Here is a 21205-nt window from a genome sequence, read left to right as displayed (position 1 = left end):
GGACATATGAGGGTTACCAGGATCAATGTTTTTTTCCCACAACTGGAAGTATGGATTTTTCTAAAAACCCACCTGATTCACTGCTCTGGTCTGGGGTGATTCTTCACCTCTCATGAGACAAATTACAAAGTGACTCTAATTCCAGGAATCTCTGATAGAAGCTAAACTAGAAATGATTCAAGAAACCTGAATCCTGAATCCTGAATCCGAATCCTGCTTTTCTGATCCCTAGGAAACAAGACCTCATTATGTGGAGGAACCTTGGGTGTTATGTTGAGCCTGTGTCACCAAAGCCACAGCAGGTTGTATTTACATTGGCCTTGACTTTGAGGCAAAGGCACAAGGGGAATTGAAAGGTTGGTGTAGGGACCTGCTAGAAATGTCTTTCTGGAAGTCCTGAGAGGGTCTCCTAAATGCTAAAATTTCCATGGGAATTCCTCTTCACAACTATTTGGGAGTGGAAGATATTTGTCATGATTTCTGCCTCATTTAGAATAATTTATTACTTTGCTTGCAAATGCCTAGAATCATCCATAGGGCAAACACCATTTGTTTTTCCATTCCCCACCAAAGGACAGAGGTGTTCTTGGTTAATCCAAAGAGCCCTCAGCCAAATCGATGCCAGCTTCAAGGCATTCTGAGAACTAGTGGGACCGAGCACAAGGATGAGGCAAATGCGAAGAGGAGATGGGCTCCGGGCAGGAGGCTGTGAGGGGCAGCAGGGGAGTTGGGGGATCGGGGCTGAGCTACAGAAGGGGGCTCCCTATGGAAGGGAGGTTCTGTGCCTATTTTCAGTGTTCTTCTCCCCAGTGGGACTTCAGTTCTTCTGCATAATTCCAGTCTTTCTGATTCTTCCATGTCCAGCTCAGATCTCATCTTATTCAGGAAACCTTGCTATATTACACAAGCCTGTAATGAGCTTTCCTTCTCTAGACAATTCTATTCTTTAAAGCCAGCAATCTAGCATTTGGTCAGGTGGTTGACTACTGTGTTTATTCAATAATTATTTGTTGAGTTTCTACTATGAACTTTGTATGCTAACTATACAAAAATGAATGACACAGTTCTTTGGTTTTGTCTTTTCAGTTTTTTACTTTAACCTGGATTGTTTCTTTATGCACATATGTCCTACTTTCCCTATAAGCAACTTAAACATTTCTGTCTTCCTCACAGTCTTTAAACTGATAATTATTTAGTAACATTTATCCTTTCTAGTTTAGAAATAAGACAGTGACTCAGAGTTCCTTTATTTAGATGAAAAAATATTTTAAAAACATACTGACTATAAAATTGAGGATCGTTAATTCTCAACAGTTGAAGTTTTCTGATGGGAAATCTTGGAAATCGCAAATAGACACATTGGTATGCCCATTGTTATGGTGGAGAAGATCTGATTTTAGGATTTCTTGAGTTCTTTGTAATGCCAAGCTTCCTCTTATTGTCATTTTTGTGAGATAAATGATACTTTATGATTGGTTATTAAGTGGTTCTTTGTCTCCTCCTCTCTGGTTGACTGGGTTCCATAAGCAGTTGACCCAAGTGTTGGAGCTTTTCCCTGCTGCCACCTTCTGGTTTGGCCTGACGCAAGCCTCAGCCTCCTTTAATCCTGAAAACTTGGTGTGGTATGGACTTGGTCATTAGAGAGGCCTGGCATTCAAGAGAAGCAACTCTGGTACTTACTTAGGGAGTGTGGGTGCCTGTTGTAAGCTGCTTCCCTGAGCCTCATGTGTACAATGGAAATAATGGAGCAATTCTAGCTCCCACAATCCCGTCACTATTGAAAGAATGACCACCTAGTGCCTTGCACAAAGATGCACACAAATGTTAGTTGGTTTCATCCATGCTTTCCAAATACGGAAACCCTGGTTTTTGTCTTTATGAAAGAATTACTATGTTCTTCTTAGCCAATAATGAATAAATTCCTGCCTGGAAATTCTGAGACAGTCAATCCTATAGGTTTGTTATGACTAGTTAGGTAGCTTCAAAACATTAGCTAATATCACCATTACTATTATAATCTGGGTTTTTTTTTTTCACAAATGGAAAGCATTAAGCAATCAAATATGCTACCAAGATTTTGGTGTCAAGATCTCCGTGTTCTAATAAAGGATTCGAACTCTGCTTTGGCTCTATATTTGGAAGGACCTTAGGTGCCCTCCCGCTACCACATGTCCAGCACACTGACTGTGATCTTTTTAGTGTTTTGACCCTTGAACTGAAGAACCAGGAAACAACAAAATCCCACTAATTTTTTGATCTCAGAAATAAAATAAAATATTGTCTTTTAATAGGTTTTTATTTTCCCACAAGATACTCAGTGAACAAATAAAAGCCGTAAGAGAACATGTGTGCTTCCTGAAACATTTAAATGGAATGCCAAAACTGTCCTATAAAGCTTTGAGTCTAACCCACATGTCCCTGCACTTAGTTGGAGGACCTGCTTCTGGGCCTAGCCTTTCCACTCGTGGCCCACGGCTGCTCCTGCGCTGAAAGAAGATGGGAGAGTGAATGCCTGCTCCCTGCCCTGCCCTGATGTCCTGGGCCACTCCGCAGCCTCAGCCTCCTTCAGCACTTTCCCACAGAGGGCTTATGGCTGTTTTTGTACATTGAAAGGGACTGAGGTTGCCTTAGCTTTATTTTCTATGAGTTTTTACTTTATGTCTACTTTTTAGATTTTATTTTCCTTCCAGCATATAAGAAAGACAGCAATGCCCCTCTGAACTGAGTGAATCCCATGGCCAAATAAGCTACTGCTTGTTATCCTAACTACCATTTATTGAGGATGTACTACTTTCCAGGAATTCTGCTAAGTGCTAGATATATAAAGTTGCCCTTAGTTGCCTCCTCTGTAAAATGGGGGATAGTAATAGTTGCTACTTTGTGTTTCCTGTGAAGTGAGGCATATGAACTGCCGTGGATCCCGAGGACTGTGCCTTTGAGGTGACCCAGGGGTCAGACCAATAGTGATAACATAGTAGTGATTAGTAAGGCAGTTCCCACCTCATGGTCTGAAGATAAAGACAGATAAAGAGAATTAATCTTTTAAAGAAAAGTTGGATTACAAAAAAAAAAATACTCAATTAGATCATTGATGAATACAAAATATTAAGGTAATAAACAACAAACAGAAGTTAGCCAAACATATGGGTTTTGATCTACCTTATTCAAATATAGTGTAAGGGTTTAGAGCAAGGGACTCTAGTTCCAAGTTCAAATCCCCTTTCTGATACTTCTTAGTTGTATGTCTTTGGACAAGTTGCTTAAACCCTTTGTGCTTCTGTTTCCTGGGCCATGATGTGGAGATCATAAGAGTGTCTACTTGTTAATACAAGTTAGCTCTTAAAACAACACCTGCTTAGACCAACACTCAGTTGGTGTTAGGTACTATTTTGTTGTGTTTCCATACTGTGTGTATCTATTCCTATATATGTTTACACATTTTAATTAAGATTATACACATATATTTTCTTTAAAAATAAGATTTTTTTTTAAGATAATTATTTTTTATTGAAGGGTAGTTGACACACAGTATTACATTAGTTTCAGGTGTACAACACAGTGATTCAACATTTATATACATGATAATTCTAGGTACCAGCTATCACCATACCAAGTTGTTACAATATTTTGACTATATTCCTTATGCTATACATTACATCCCGGTTACTTATTTATTTTACAATTGGAAGTGTGTATATATATATATATATTTTTTTTTTTGTGAGGGCATCTCTCATATTTATTGATCAAATGGTTGTTAACAACAATAAAATTCTGTATAGGGGGATCAATGCTCAATGCACAATCATTAATCCACCCCAAGCCTAATTTTCATCAGTCTCCAATCTTCTGAAGCATAACGAACAAGTTCTTACATGGAGAACAAATTCCTACATAGTGAATAAGTTACATGGTGAACATTACAAGGGCAGTCATCACAGAAACTTTCGGTTTTGCTCATGCATTATGACCTATAAACAGTCAGTTCAAATATGAATACTCATTTGATTTTTATACTTGATTTATATGTGGATGCCACATTTCTCTCTTTATTATTATTATTTTTAATAAAATGCTTAAGTGGTAGGTAGATACAAGATAAAGGTAGAAAACATAGTTTAGTGTTGTAAGAGAGCAAATGTAGATGATCAGGTGTGTGCCTGTAGACTATGTGTTAATCCAAGCTAGACCAGGGCAATAAAACATCCATGGATGCAGAAGATTTCTCTCGGAACAGGGGGGGTGAGGTTCTAAGCCTCACCTCTGTTGATCCCCAGTTTCTCACCTGATGGCCCCCCTGTGACTGTGCCTGTCTTAGGTTGTTCCTCCCTTGAGGAATCTTACCTGTCTCTGGCTAACCAGTCATCTTCCGGGGCCATACAGGGAAATGTGAAGTTGGTAAGTGAGAGAGAAGCCTTATTGTTTGAAATGGTTAGCTTTTTACTTCTTTGCATATTTATGCCCTGTGACTTCTATGCCCAGCATTTGTCTTGAGGTGTCTTTACCACTTGGAAGAATTATGATACTCGGTAAATTCGATGTGAGGCACGAATTCTATTTAAGGGTTGTAATTAGGAAGGAAGAAGAAAAGCTATAGAAGTAGCAGGCAGAAGAAAACCTGGGAAGATTGATTATTTCTTTGACATATCTTCTTGTAGAGTAACTTCAGCATGTATAGGTTTTAAACTACTACTTAAATTGCACACACACGTTAACATAATAGGAGTATAGTTACGTAACCAAAGCATACCTGTAATTACCAGCCATCTCCAGTGAAACCAAGAAAACCAGTTAGGCACCTTAGGCATTTGTGAAAACTTATCTATGATATGGTGGATATTGTCCAACTGAACTTGAACAGTCTGAGAGAAATCAGACAAATTAAAACAACCCATTCCTGGGGACTGTTCACATCCCATATGTTCTTTTAACAGTAAATAGTCTGTAGTTGTAAGATTTTGGAGCGCTACAATTTGTACTTCTCCTAATTCTTGGTTGAGTTCCAACAGTATAGATTCAGTCAAATTTGTTTTACTGTATGCACAGGCCAGCTTAGATATCTCCTTCTTCATTCCCATGGCAAGTCCAGGAACTGGTGGGATGAATGCATCTACACCTGTAGGAGTGCGTGGACCTTTGTTGGGGTTTTTGATGATCATCTTCTGGCATGAGTCTTCCAGAGAGTGCTGATGTTGGAAGTTCTTTTTCATATCGTATCTTAGTTCATAAAAATAAGATTTTAAATGGCTGCATAATCATTCATGAGCATATAACGTTTTTCAAGAACCCTGTTATTATTAAACATGTGATTTCTTTTTTGGTTTTATAAATAATGCTGGTGTTGTATTCTTTTAATAAGTCTTTTGCCCAATTTTCTTACTTTTGATATGTTTCTAGAAGTGGATTTGCTAGATGAAAGTATTTAAACATCTTTAAGTCTCTGAATCATAAAGCCTACTGCTCCGGAAAGCCTTATCAAATTACACTTTTACATAAATATGACCTTATCAGGCAGTGTGGGAGACAGAGATGCGTGCGGACTGCTGGCGAGTCAGCAGTTTCCTCCCACCCAGCTACTGCCCTCTGCTGTGGAAGACCCAGCAGACATTTCTACACCGGTTATATTATAAACATCGCAAGCTCACCCCTTTTGAAGTGAATTATCATCATCTGAGAGAATTTTGGTTTTATTTTGTTATCTATATAGGTGCTTGTTATGTGAATTTTAAGTTTGTCTTGCACAAACACTATGTTGGTGAACTACTCTTATTCCAAGCCATCAGGGTGCACAAAGGGTTGGCATTTTATGTCTTACCTTCTGCCTTTGGTCCCTTTGCCACAGATTTTTTAAAAGTGATCTTTATAAAGAGAAAGACAAGAAGTTGAATGGCTGGAAGTGCACCTTCCTTTAAAAACCCACCTAGGGAGGGACAACCTGAGTTCTCCAAAGATTTCATTTTCTCTGGGTTCTGGGGCTTTGTGTGATTGACACCACCTTTCCTAGTCAGTAATGAGCTGGGAAGAAGCAGCTTCTGTGTAACCCCACTACCGCTCCAGCCATGCCCTCTGGTGATCAAAAATGCCCTGTCTGACCCCCCTGAGGCCCCAAGGATCGAGTGCAGTCTAGTCTCCAGATCCTCACAACTGGAAGCAGACAGCTGGGAGACACTGGGCATCGTGGTCCAGCTCAGAACGGTCATCAGCTCTGAGAATGGCTAGGCGTGACTGTCCAGAGGAGACTGACAGGAACAGTTTGTTTATTCTTTAAAATTGGGAATTGCAGTGGTGAATTAGACCCAGAACCTAAAATTCATTTTCATCTTGACAGGCGAAGCAATCTGCCCTTTCTTTTGGTGTAGCAAACATTACTCTTTGAGTGAGATCACATGACCTTCATAGTCAATGAAAGCTAAACACTCAGCATCTTCCAGCAACACCCTGATGCTGTGCTTTCTCATTATTCCAACTCAAAAGTCCTCTGGGGACAATGTGCTGTCAACCTTTGAAGCTGCTCTTGTGTACTTAGACATGCAGCCAAGGTAATTGATGACATGTCAGAGGTATTTCCAGTGAAGACAATTATTATCTGAAGCTTAGTAAGAAATTTGTTAGCTCCATTTCATGCTGAAATGACAAGCCTTGAAGAGTTTCAGAAATGTGAGCAGCCTTAGGGATGATAGCAATATCATGAAAACAGTAACAAGTAATATATCCCTACAGCAAGCTCCTTATTCCTTGGAAGATCCACTCACCAGCTATGAAGCCCTCTCATGAGCTCAGGCATTGACAGAGCTCATGAAATAATAGGAATGAAAGGGACTTTGAGTTTGTATTTTTAATAGCATCTCCATCCACCAAATTATGAAAGTCATGTATACCCAAGGCACAGAACTTGGAAAATACAGAAAAGCCACCAAGAAAAATCTCTCAAGGAATCATAATTTCACCACACAAAAGTAATCATTGTTAACACTTTGGTGAAAGTTCTCAATTAAGGAGACTCTCAGAAGATGCCTGTGTGTACCAGCATTCTTTCATTTTTCCACGCCATCTTTTACCCTTTTTGAAAAGCTGGATGGCTAAGCCATTCCAGAAAAATTATTAGTTTTCTCAAATATCTCTGGAGGCAAGTCCATTGGCAGTCATCTCCAGTTTCTCACGAACCTTGAAGTTAGGAAATTCTCTGTGTAATTTTTGAGCACTGGCCAGGAGGCGGGATTTAGGGGTGTTGGTTTCAGCTCTGCCACTTATTTACCGACAGGGTGACCTCCGGCAAGTCCAGCCTGATGTGCTGCCTGAAACCCACCGACTCCAGCATCCATTAGCCCTGCTTCCTTGACCCCTCTGAGCGTGTTTCCCAATGATTAAAATAACTGGAGAGGATCAGCAGGGTTTTTCTTTTTGTTTTTTTACATTAAAATTATTTTATTCTTATTTATTAATAGACTCTATTTTAGAGGAGTTTTAGGTTCACAGCAAAACTGAGGGAAAGGTACGGAGAGTTTGCATGGACCTCCCCTTCCCCCCACACTCCTTCTTCTCCATCAACATCCCACAGCAAAGTCGTACATTTGTTACAATTGATGAACCTACATGTATTAAACACCATTATCACCCAAAGGCCATAGCTTGCATAAGGGGTCACTCTTGCTGTTGTACATTCTACAGGTTTTGGCAAATGTATAGTGACATATATTATTATGGTATCATACAGAGTATTTTCACTGCCCAAAAACAACTCTGTGCTCTGCTGTTACATCCCTCCCTGCCCCCTAACCCCTGAAAACCACTAATTTTTTTTCCCATAGTTTTGCCATTTCCAGAATGTGATATAGTTGGAACCATACAGTGTATAGTCTTTCCTGATTGGCTTCATTCACTTAGTAATATGCATTTAAGATTCCTCCATGTCTTTTGATAGCTCATGTCTCTTTGACACTGAATACTATTACATTGTTTGTATGTACCACAGTTTATCCATTCACTACTGTCGGAAATATTAGTTGCTTCCAAGTTTTGGCAATTATGAATAATAGTGTTCTAAACATCCATGTACAGGTTTTTGTGTGGTCACAAATTTTCAGCTCATTTGGGTATATACCAATGAGCATGATTTCTGTATCATATGGTAAGAATATATTTAGTTTTGTAAAAATCTGCCAAACTGTCTTCTGAAGTGACTATGCCATTTTTCACGAATGAGAGTTCCTGTTTCTCTATATCCTCACCAGTAATTGTTGTTGTTAGTGTTCAGATTTTTGCTGTTCCAAGTAGGTGTGTAGCGGTACCTCAGTATTCTAATTTTTGCAGTTCCTTAAAGAGTTATGGTGTGGAACATCTTTTCATATGCTTGATAGCCATCTCTATATCTGCTTTGGTGTGTTGTGTATTCAGATCTTTTGCTCATTTTTTAATTGGTTGTTCATTTTCATTTTGTTGACTTTTAATACTTCTTTCTATATTTTGCATAACAGTCCTTTAGCAGATATCTCTTTTGCAAATATTTTCTCCCAGTCTGTGGCTTGTCTTTTCATTTTCTTGAGATCATTCACTTTTAAACCTTCTGCTGAAGACTTGTGTTCCAGGAGTTGCTGGGTCACCAGAGGATGGGGACATGGGACAGGGTGATAGTGGGGATACTGCATAAGCAGTCCTCAGGCCCCCCATTTCTCTTCTTTAATCAGAGAAATTAGACTTCACTTAGTTTATACATGAGGGTTTCACATGGGCTTACGTTTTTTGAAGGGGTTTTGATTTGCAAAATGGTTTGAACAACACTGATCTAGGTGAACTTAAGACTTCTTTTAAATGCATAAGTCTGGAATTCAGTATCTCTTTTTTGCAATGTAACATAGCCTTTCTTTCCTTAAGGAAAAAGGAGATAAGCCTGCCATGGTCATATGACACTTTTTTAAATATAATTTTCATCCACTACAGTGCTCACTTGAAATGATGGAACTGATATAATGAAAGAATAGGTGCTGTCTACATGCCCACTTATCTCCCTGAAATAGTAATTTTGACACCAGTTATCTTTTCTAAAATAATCAGAGAGAACTATCAGCCATTTCAATTCTATATCTAGAAAAAAGGGTAAAAACATATCTGAAATTTAGTAGTTTTGGAAATAAACATGCAAATCAGAACCAAGGAGGAACTGTCTTCATTTGCCAGTGACTAGTGCTAAACTGCACAGAGTATTTAAGCAGAGCTGATCATTCGGGATGGTGTGAACATGTACATTTTGGCCAATTATATTTTCTTAGCTAGTATATCATTTTTTCTAGAATTGAGGCAAAGTCAGATGAACATTTCATGATGTTTTATAAACATTTGTATTCACACTGTTGATTTTGGCAGAGGATGAAGGGATGTCTTTTGCAGTATTTTATTCATATATGGCCTATTTCACAGAGGATTTGAAATAGCTTACTAAATTTTATGCAATGCAAAAAAATAAACCAATAATTGACAAAATCTGTAAGGAGGGAAAGTGATGTGAATAAAATAACAAATTCGGGAGTCAGATTAGCACAGAGAAATACATCTGTACAGTTCCTTAGAGTGGGCCACAAATTTGGCTCCAAATTTCCTTTGCTTGGCTGAAGTATGGAGAATACATTCCATTATAAGGTTCACAGAATTTTAATTAAAATAAAATAAGCCAGTTGTTCAACATAAAACCTCTCCTTCAGACAAATCTCTAGAGTCTATTTTCACAACCAAGACGGTAAGAATTGTGCAACTGAGAATTCAGTTCTCTGGTGAGAAACAAGAGCTCAGTTATTTTGGATTTCCAGATAAGGGACAATCCATATGTTTTGATTTTAGCTGGTCAGTGGTTAGGGCTAAGGGCCTCCTGTGAAAATCGTTAACTGCTCATGGTATCAGATAGGGTGCAGTCAACCCCTTGCCACTGCATTGAGGGTGAAGGTCAAGCACTGGGCTAACGCATTGGTAGGCAGTAGGATTCATAATGCAGAGAAGGAGGTATTCAAATGCTCTTTCATCTCATGGTGTACCAGATCAGGAGCCTAATCTCCAATCTTCCTGCTCTGGATCATTTTCCTCACTGTCTGGCACAGATGTTCAGGTATGTTCTGCTCACTACTTAATAGCCAAAAAAAAAACCAAAAAAGGTTTGGATTCTCTTGGTAATAAATTTGGATAGGGAATACTGGGAATAGTCTCCTCTCTACAATGTCTGGGGCCTCAGATGGGGGCAATCACCAATTAGGCATAATTTGATAGTGGTGGGCTGCAGTCATCCTGAGACATCTTTAGTCACATGCTGGCGGTCAGTGTGGACTGCTGGCTGGGACGTCAGCTGGAGCTGTCAACCGGCATGCTTGTCTGTGGTTTCTCCACGTAGTCTGGGCTTCAGCATAGCCTGGTGCCCAGTACCTCTGAGAAGGTTGGTGAAGGCTCCAGAAGTAAATGTTCCAGAGGACAAGGCAAAAGCTGCATGGCCTTGTATTATGGTCCCTCCATTGAAGAGCTGCATCACTTCCAGCCTATTCCAGACCATTTTTTGATTTACAAGCAGGTCATGTGTCCACCAGACTCAAGGCAGGGGCATAGATGGCACATCTTTATGGGAGTGGTGCCAACATCTCTCCTAATGTCATATTGTATGTCAACTACATTTCAATTAAAAAAAGTGAGACACATGATGCCACTTATATTTTTTTAAGTACACAATTACGATTTCCTTTCAATTATATCAATTCATTAGTTTCACCATCTGAAATCACCAAGAGATTATCTGTTGAATCAGCTTGAACATATTGACATACCAAGTATTTACCTTCTGTGATATCTAGTAGATTTTACTAAAAAATTATTCTGAACTGATAAATGCCACTTAATCATTAGCATATGATTTTATAGTCATGTACCAAGTGGGGACTCATGGGTATATAGTGATGCCAAGCAAAAAGGACTACCGTGTTCCCAGGTTGGGTTCTGGTAAGAACATTTATCTCCACTGTGATTCCTCTCACTTTGAAACCCCTTAGAAGAGGACTTGAAAGTGTGGCATCTTATAAATACTAGTATAACAGTGAACATTGTTCATGGATTGGGTTATGAACAGGTTCTTCACCTTTCAGGTAAATAATCAGACATCAGTAGAAGGATGGAAGTATCCTACCTTTGGGCATATATTGCTTAAAGCAATGTTATTTTTGTTCAAGTCCTGAAATGAGGAGTCAGTTCCTTCATGGCATAGAGAAATCTCTTTGAAAGCCTTAGTAATGTTGGGAGCTGCATCTTTGAATCATAATTAATTAAACACTCTGATGTCATGGGCTTGCCCCTCGGCTCTTTAACTTATGATTCAGTATGAAGGATGTTAGTATGTAGAATGAATGGTTAGCATGATGGGATGATGTGATACTTCTAGAATCTATATTGTGGTTTCTATAATAAAGTGGGGCAATATTGGCATTTGGGAAGTCACATAACTTCTAAGTAAACTATGCAAACCAAGGCCTCAGAAACGTGGAAAATGGCAACAAAAGGAGGTATGCAAAACATCCCTGTGGCTTTATCTTTTATTATATAAATTTATCCACTTATTCAGTCAATAAGCCAGAAAATACTTCTCATCTTCTATGCCAAATAGGCTGTAAAATACACTACAGCTCAAACCATAAAGGTTTATTTCTTATTTACTTAACAGTGCTGGGCACATGAACAGATTAGTGTCAGCACCCTGTTCCATGTAGACCTTCAGGGACTCAGGCAGATGAGGGCTCGGCAGTCCTAACTGGGTGGCTTCCAAGGTCTTCCTAAGAGTTCCCTCCATTCTAACCAGCCAACCAGAAAGGGAATAAAAAAACATGAAGGTCCACACATGGCAAGGAAATGTTATTTTTGTTCAAGTCCTGAAATGGAGAAGAGGTCTTCAATGTCGTTTTACATCATGATAAGGCATTTTCCACAGAATAAGGATACATTCCATGTTTTCAAGATTTTATATTTTAGTGGCCACAATATGAAGTAATGATGGTAATCCTGTAATTCCTAATCCTAAGTATGCATCAGACTCATCAATGGGGAAGCTTTTTAAAAACACAGCAGAGCTCCACCCTCAGCCTCCAGTCAGCAGGTTTGGGTGGAACTCGGGCAGCTGCATCTTGGAAAACTCCACAGGAGACTCTCAGAGACAAGCACATTTGAGAATCACAAACCTTGGAGAATTATCTCTTAGAATTGCCAGTAAACAATACCAGTGTAAAAAAGCATACATATCCCTTATAATGGATATAAGAAGGTGATCAGGAGCTCTTCTGTATAAGTACAGGCATAGGAAAAAGAGGTAGAGATGAATACCCAAATAAAAAAACTAAAAATGAATCAAAACCTTTTTATATGTAGAAGAGAGAAATAAATTAGATTATTTAGTAATAACATGCCAACAAAAACAAAAGACTGTGTAAGCCAAAAAAAAAAAAAAAGAGAGAGAAAGATAATTTTGTAAATGAGCTGGGCTTTATTATGTATATTATCAATGTAATTCCCCTTTGTTATGATATAGGACAAAGAAGTACCAAAGTGTGTAGGAACATATATCCTATCTTTTTTTCTTGAGATAAAATTGGTATATAACATTATGTTAGTTTCAGTTTCAGGTGCACAAAATAATAACTCGATTTTTGCATGTACTGCAAAGTGATCACCACAATTAGTCTAGTTACTGTCTTATCACCACACAATTAATCCCTTTCACTCATTCCACCCACTCCCCAATTTCTTTTCCCTCTGATAATTACCAATCTGCTCTCTGTATTTATGAACCTTGTTTTGTTTTGTTTTTTAGATTCCATGTATAAGTAAAATCATAGAATATTTGTCTTTCTCTGACTTATTTCACTTAGCATAATACCTTCAAGGTCCACCCATGTTGTCACAAATGGCAAGATTTCCTTCTTTTCTTTTTATGGGGGAGTGGTATTGCAGTGTGTGTGTGTGTTTGTGTGTGTGTATACTATGTCTTCTTTATCTATTCATCCATCAGTGGATACTCTGGTAATTTTCATATCTTGGCTATTGCAAATAATGTTGCAGTGAACATAGAAGGTGTGTATATTTTTTACAATTAATGTTTTCATTTTTTTCAGATTAATACCTGGAAATGGAGTAGCTGGATCATATGATAGTTCAACTTTTACCTATTTTAGGAACCCCCATACTGTTTTCAATAGTGGCTGCACCTATATACTTTCTTACCAACAATGTACAAGGGTTCTTTTTTCTACACATCCTTTCCAACACCTGTTTCTTGTCTTTTTGACAATAGCCAGTCTAGCAAGTGTGAGATTATATCTCATTGTGGTTTTGATTTGCATTTATCTGATAATTAATGATGTTGAACATCTTTTCATGTGCTTGTTGGCCATCTGAATGTCTTCTTTGGAAAAATGTCTGTTTTGATCCTCTGCCCATTTTTTAAATTGGATTGTTTGTTTGCTATTGAGTTATTTGAGTTCTGTATATTCTGGATATTAACCTCTTATCAGGCACATGATTTGCAAATATTTTCTCCTATTCAATAGGTTTCTTTTTCATTTTGTTGATGGTTTCCTTTGCTGTGAGGAGGCTTTTTAGTTTGATGTTGTCCCACTTGTTGATTTTTGTTTTTGTTGCCTTTGCTTTTGGTGTTAGATCCAATTAAACATTGCCAAATCTGATATCAAGGAACTTACTGCCCATGCTTTCTTCTAGGAATTTTATGATTTCAGGTCTTGCATTTAAATCGTTAGTCCATTTTGAGTTAATTTTTGTGTATAGTGTAAGAAAGTGATATACTTTCATTCTTTTGCATGTGGCTGTCCAGTTTTTTAACTCCTTTATTGAAGAGACTGTCCTTTCCCCATTGTATATTCTTGGCAATTTGGAAATTAATAAATCATATATGCATGGGTTTATTTCTGGGCTGTCTATTTTGTTACAGTCATCTATGTGTCTGTTTTTAATGCCAATATCATACTGTTTCAATTACTATTGCATTGTAGTGTAGTTTGATATCAGGGCTTATGATATGATACCTCTAGCTTTTTTTCTTTTTCAAGATTGCTTTGACTATTTGGAATCTTTGTGGTTCCATATAAATTTTAGAATTATTTGTTCTAGTTCTATGAAAAATGCCATTGGAATTTTGATAGGGATTTCACTGAATCTGTAGGTTGCTTTGGATAGTATGTATTCTGACAATATTGATTCTTACCTTCCATAAGCATGGAACAACTTTCCAGGTATTGGTGGTGTTTTCAATTTCTATCATCAATGTCTTATGATTTTCAATATAAAGGTCCTTTCATCTCCTTGGTTAAATTTATTCCTAAGTATTTTATTCTTTTTGATGCAATTTTAAATATAATTATTTTCTTAATCTCTCCTGAGAGTTTGTTAGTTTATAGAAACACAACAGATTTCTGTATATTGATTTTATATCCTGTGACTTTACTGAATTCACTTATTCTAACAGTTTTTTGGAGGAGTCTTTGTTACATAGAGTATCATGTCATCTGCAAATAATAACAGTTTCACTTCTTCCTTTCCAATTTGGAAGACTTTTATTTCCTTTCCTCACCTGATTGTTGTGGCTAGGATCTCCAATGCTATGTTGAATAAAAGTGGCAAAAGTAGGCACCCTTATTTTGTTCCTGATCTTACAGAAAAAGTTTCAGTTTTTCAACATTGAATATGATGTTAACTGTGTGTTTATCATATACGCCCTTTATTATATTGAGGTACGTTCCCTCTATAGCCACTTTGTTGAGGGTTTCATCATAAATTTTGTCAAATGCTTTTTCATAATCAATTGAGATGATTATATGATTTTTATCCTTCATTTTATTAATATAGGATACCACATTGATTAAGGATGTTAAGCCATCTTTGCATTCCTGGGATCAATCCCAGTTATATATTTAATGTATTGTTAAATTTGGTTTGCTAATATTTTGTCAAGGATTTGCAGCTATCTTCATCAGGGATATTGTCATTTATTTATTTATTTATTTATTTATTTATTTGTGTGTGTATGTGGTGTCTTTGGTTTTGATATCAGGGTAATGCTAGCCTTATACAATGAACTTGGAGGTGTTTCCTCGTCTTCAGCTTTTTGGAAAAGTTTGAGGGAGATCAGTATTTAACCTTTGAATATTTAGTAGAATTTACCAGTGAATCTGTCTGCTCCTGGACTTTGGTTTGTTTGGAATTTCTCAATTACTGATTCAATCTCTTGACTAGTAACCATAATAATCAGTCTTTTCAGATTTTCTATTTATTCATGATTCAGTATTGGAAGATTTTATATTGCTTGGAATTTATCCATTTCTTCTCAGTTGTCCAATTTGTTGGCATATAATTGTTCATGGTATCTCTTATGATTCTGTTTCATTTTTCCACTCTGACTTTTATTTCCTTCCTTTTACTAACTTTGGGCTTCATTTGTTTTTCTTTTTCTAGTTCTATCTGCTTTTGCTTCATACAATAGTTTTTGGGATGTTATATTTCCATTTTCATTTATCTCAAGGTATTTTTTAAATTTCTCCTTTGATTTCTTCATTGATGATTGGTAGTTTAGTAGCATACTGTTTAATCTCCATGTATTTGTGATTTTTCCAGTTTTCTTTTTGTAAGTGATTTGTAGTTTCATACCATTGTGGTTGGAAAAGATGTTTGGTATGATTTCAGTCTTCTTAAGTTTACTGAGACTTGTTTTGAGGCCTAACATGTGATCTGTCTGGAGAATGTTCCATGTGCACTGGAGAAGAATGTGTATTCTGCTGTTTTTGGATGGAATGTTCTGTATAATCTATTAAGTCCATGTGGTCTAATGTGTCATTTAAGGCTAATATTTTCTTACTGATTTCTATCCTGGGTGATTTATCCAATGGTGTAAGTGGGGTTTTAAAGTTTCCTAATGTTATTGTGTTGCTGTCAATTTCTTCCTAAGGTCTGTTAATATTTGCTTTATACATTTAGGTGCTCCTGTGTTGGGTACATCTGCATTGGTGTTTATAAATATTATATCCTATATGTAATGACCTTCTTTGTCTTTTATTACAGTCTTTGTTTTAAAGTCTATCTTGTCTCATATAAGTATAGCTACACCAGCTTTGTTTTTGTTTTTATTTGCATGGAGTATCTTTTCCTATCCTTTCACTTTCTGTCTGTGTGTCTCTTTTAGGAACATGTTCTATAGATCTGAAGTGAGTCTCCTTTAGGAACATATATTTTATATCTTAATGACCCATGACATTCAAAGCAAATATTCATTCTCTAGAACTTAAAAAGGCCTTGAGACTGTATCTTTCGATTAACAATGGAGAAGAGATGATTGATTGGGAAAATAAACAGTAATACATGTAAGAGGCAATCAAGAGTGTATGAGAAACCTCTGGAGACTATATCAGCATAAGACAGAAAGGCAAGCACCTGCAAATAATTTTAATATGTATTTTTCAAAGAATGGATTTCTTATCATGATATAAAATTACTTAAAAACATGAAGGAGGCAGTAACACAATATTTCATTGATGTCTACTATTTTATAACAGTTGATTCTAATTTTTTTAGAAGCGTCTGTACACTCTTCCATATATATGCAACCAAGTGTGCTGCTTTCGTACTGAAATAACTTCAACTATATATATAGTTGGAAAGCTTATGTGATATATTCAATCAGCAGGCTGTATATAATGAATGTGTTATTTAATAATATTGAGAAAACATAAACGTATATCCATTTAACCTTCCCTCTCTGTAGCTAACTTGCCTAGTGGACCTTTTGTGTACAGCCTGGTAAAAGCTTTGCAAAACTTTCCACTACAAATTTTTGTTGGTAGTATGATTATTTCCATAGGACATTCAAGAAAGATTCCTTAATTGCTTGGGACTGTCCCACACATTGTCAATATCCAGGATAGCCCCTCCTACTAAGTGGGTCCTAGCAACCACGAGCTGTCCAAAAACCCCAAAAGGGAAGTAGGGCAGTTATGGGCAAAGCACAGTCATGGGCAAAGCACAAACCAAATGTAGTGCTTCTCAAACTGTCAGCCTCCAAGGCACTTCTGTGCAAACACACTATTTGGTTGTGGAAGCAGTTCTCAGAAGAAAACCTGAAGGGCTGATCTGCTGATCAATCACTGGGTGAACAGGACATTCATCGTAGCAGAGTGGCAGCTTTCTGATCACTTACAACTGTGGACTTGAGGAGTTTTCATTATTACCTTTATTCTTTGAGTCATTCCTTTTTTTCCTGACCAAGCTGCCATTGGCTGAAGGATTCTCCCAGGGTCTGCTGTCAGTCTTTCTTTGGAAAAGAAAAAGTGTGGCTTTGCATGAAGAATTTGTCCTCAAACATGTGGTAAGCCATGGGCCTCAGCATTTCTCACTTCTCTAGGAACAGTCAGATGTGCCCCCAGCAGAAACCCTTGGCAGGGTGTGCCCGGGATCCCTGGTTGGACCAGTGCTTTCTTCTGGGCACAGCCACACGCATATGTGCCCTGCAGTGTCCATGCCTGCATTCTCCCAGATTCCAGAAAACTCCACTTTCTGGAAAAATGATGAGGGGTGATAAGGGCAGTCCTGTAGGGTGGAGAGCAAAAAAGGGAGAAGGAAGAGAGAGTGTGTCCAGAAGGAGGAGAGAGAGAGCAGAATCAAGAGTCAATGGGAGTGAGAGAGTGAGGAAGCCTGAGCTCTCTTACGTGGGGATGTCCATGTGGTTTTGCTCTCCATTCTTTTCTACTACCAGATTTCTCCCAATGTTGGCTGCAAGATTCAGAAAATACATAGAAGCTCAGATTTTCCAATAACACTTCAAGACTGGATAATGACATACTGATCGTTTTTTTTCCATCTTTGGGATTTGGAGCAGCCTCGAGAGTTGCAAAAGTCTGCCTTGTTGCAAGAATATTTCCGAAGACCCTCACTGTCTGATCGCTGGCTCCATGCTACTATGAACAGTGGTGTGGCCATCCGAGGTGGCAGAGACCACCTGGGATATGGAAATTACCAGCAGCCCTGTTTTGCTCTTGCCAAATTCTGGGAATTTGGATTTCTTTTGTTTCTCTCCAACAGCCCCCGTACGGGCATTCGGCAGCAAACATGGATCATGTTTTGCCAAAAAGGCCCGAAAGGATGATGCCTGCTGTTCCCAATTATTGGCATTTCAACAAGACTGTATTTTTATTTCTAGTATATCTGTACAGCTAAGAAGCATCTGTTGACAAGGATGAGATGATAAGCTGTATTGGTGCCAAAACAGGACGAGAAAAACAGGCTAGTTCTGAGAATGGCCTGCATCTTGATAGTTGGTGTTAACAAAATTATTTCTCCATGGGCAATATCTGCTCTTAAACCATTAACGCTTAAAAGAAGTAAGGCTTGGCATCCCTACTACATCCCATAGTGCACACACATGGCAGGCTCTCAGTGAAAGCGTATGGAAAGAAGCAATCTGTGCACGCATGTGCAGCAAGGGGGATGGGGCATCCGCAGTCCAGGAGGAAACGTCACACTCTGGAGTCTGAGTGCCAAGGCTCTTCCCTCCACTGGAGGGCGCAGTGCACCTCTGGCCCCAGGATGCCCAAGATTCTGGTGCAGGGTGCTCTCCCCCGGTGCACACCAATAGGAAGAGCAAGTGCAAGCGTCACCTTCCTAGGCAGGGCCCTGGACGCTGCTCCTCAATTCTGTGGTTTCCTTGAATGACAATGGGATTATTGGTGAATGAGGCTAGCATCTCGGGTGGGAACGAAAAAGGAAATTAGTAGAAAACACATCATCCAAGTTGGATTCACTCAACTGTGTGGCCTGGGTAGGTTCCCAGAGTATCCAGCCAGATGCAAGGCTTCTGGGAGACACGATGCTAGAATGTGTTTGATGGCATCGAGGGTGGTGAGAGAAAGGACCCGGAGGACTCCACAGAGGCTGTCTTTGACCCCAACCAACCAGTGTGTAACTTCCCTGCCATCATTACCTCCTGCATGACCCCAGGCCATTGGGCATTTACCCATTTTTCTAATGGATACATTCTTTCTGTGTCAGTAGCCCACATGGAACATAAATGAAGTAATCTAGCAATTTCTCTCTTATCCCACTGCCTGGCTGCTGTTTACTCATTCTGTGCTCTCCTTGCTTTGGATCAACATGCCTCTGGGTACCAAAAGCTATAATATTCTCTTCATTTGCAATTAAACCGAGATCCTGACTGTCCTGGTTTTTTTGTGGCTGTTTTAGGCTTTGTTTCTTTTTTAGGCTTAGTCAGTTTCCATTTGTTTTAGGCTTAGTCAGTTTCCATTCTGGGCAGTTACAAACTCTGTTTGCTATGAGTTCCTCTGTGTAGGTGATTTCCCCATTCCCAGCCTATGTGCTGCTGTGTGAGCAATAATTCCTCACCACATTACCGGTACAAAGTCTAGGACCAATAACTTGGGAGCCTTACCTGGAAGGTACAAGTGAGGACAAGGAAGAGCAGAGGCAAAGAAATACATTTATGAGAGGGCAAGAGGGCTGGACAGAGGAAAGATGCTAAATATGCATCATCTGGAGAAAACTACTGCATCCTCTGCTCCCTGAAAGATGGTATGGTTAGGCAGAATAGAGCTTATTTCTGGAACGTTTACTTGATGGAAAATCCATCTTGTGTTCCCCAAACATGACCGATCCATTCTGCCCTCCTCTTGCTCTTAATCTTTCCCCCCTATCTATCACTCTCCTTCCTCTGGTCTTTGGGCTGAGCTGGTGACTTAGAGGAACTGTCAGGATTTGTTCAGTTGCAAGTGACAGAAACCCAACTCACACTATCTTAAGCAAAAAGAGAATGTATAGATTTCTGTGTTAGAAAAGATACTATGGAAGTTCTAAGGTCAAATGAAAAAGTGTAAGAGCCAGTGAGACTGGCACCAGGATCTCTCTTAGTTCCTTCTCTCTCTTTGCACCCCTGCCACATGACCATCACCTCTGATTGTGGTTGCTTGGCTCCGTTCTGCAGGTGGGAGCTTTGTGTGCTAGAAAGATGCAACTGCTAGGAAGTCCCATATTCTTATCCTCCCTACTCAGCAACCCTAGAGGGAAGAATTTCTGTCTTACAACTTGCATATACAATCCCAGAAAAAGCTCTGACTCTGATTGTCTAGCTTGGGGCTAATAATCTCCAGGAGAACAGAGGGGCCTTATTGTCTGATTTTGGTCCTGAGTCTACCTGTGACCCACAGAGTAGGGTTTATTACCAGAAGAAAGGCAAGGGGGGAAGAAAAACACAGGCCAGGCAGTGAAAAACAACCGTTGTCAGGGTCCTTTGTACCCGCCAGCATAACCTTTCACAAACCTTCAGCTATGGGTGAAAAGTACTAAGGCCCTAAATCTTACCTGAAACTAAGAACAAATTAAATCCTACCTGGAAAAATTACCTGTCCATCACTTAGCCAATTACTTACTTTCTCTGAGCATCTCACCAAGAACCTCTCATGTCTCCTGAGAGTCTTCATCATCACGACCAGACGCAGGGCCAGGACACTGGGTTTTGTTCATTCTCAGCTCTGCTCTGTCCTGTTGAGCTATCTTAGCTGGTCATCAGTTTCTTCATGTGGAAGGGACAGTAATGCTTCTCTCACCAGCTTGTCGTCGGCATTAACAGGATAGTTCATGTAGGGGTCAGATGGGTCAGAAAAGGGGCAGCTGGCATAAGCATTATGGCTGCAAGGCTAACAGGGCCTTTCCTGGGAATCTTGATGACAAATCTGAAAAATGGGCTCACACACAGGAGGCCACATGGGCTCCTCGGTGCTCTCAGACTTGTGTATTAAGGATTTTGCATACTTGCTTGGACTGAGTGGGTCCTAAACTTCCCCATGGCTGTGCAGGGGGAAGGCACTGGTTCAGTATTATGCTCCTCTGGGTCCAGTCTTCAGACCTAATCTTACTTGAGTTTCTCTCTCTCACTCCCTCTCTGCACATTCAGGGGTATACACATTTCTGTCTAGCACCTTGAAGTCCCTGGAAGAGAAGGACCATATCCACCGTGTGTTGGATAAGATCACGGACACCCTGATCCACCTGATGGCCAAAGCAGGCATGACTCTTCAGCAGCAGCACCGGCGCCTGGCCCAGCTCCTCCTCATCCTCTCCCACATCAGGCACATGAGGTGAGGCGTACCCAGGCTCTCGCAGGCGAGACGTAAGGAGAGCAAGC

General features: G+C 39.2%; 1 protein-coding gene across 3 annotated transcripts in view; it reads left to right on the top strand.

The window, feature by feature from the left end:
- Positions 1-21205, top strand: part of ESR1 (estrogen receptor 1) — a 319262-nt gene that overhangs the window by 289857 nt on the left and 8200 nt on the right. For all 3 annotated transcript variants that reach the window (XM_036911872.2, XM_057489098.1, XM_036911871.2), the window contains exon 8: positions 20975-21158. In XM_036911872.2, the coding sequence (XP_036767767.1) occupies positions 20975-21158 (184 nt within the window). The remainder of the gene's footprint in view (positions 1-20974; positions 21159-21205) is intronic.

This window comes from Manis pentadactyla, chromosome 12, assembly GCF_030020395.1.
Source record: "Manis pentadactyla isolate mManPen7 chromosome 12, mManPen7.hap1, whole genome shotgun sequence".
In the NCBI taxonomy this organism is placed as follows: domain Eukaryota; kingdom Metazoa; phylum Chordata; class Mammalia; order Pholidota; family Manidae; genus Manis; species Manis pentadactyla.
Note: the sequence above shows the minus strand (reverse complement) of the source record. Positions and strands in the feature narration are given on the sequence as shown.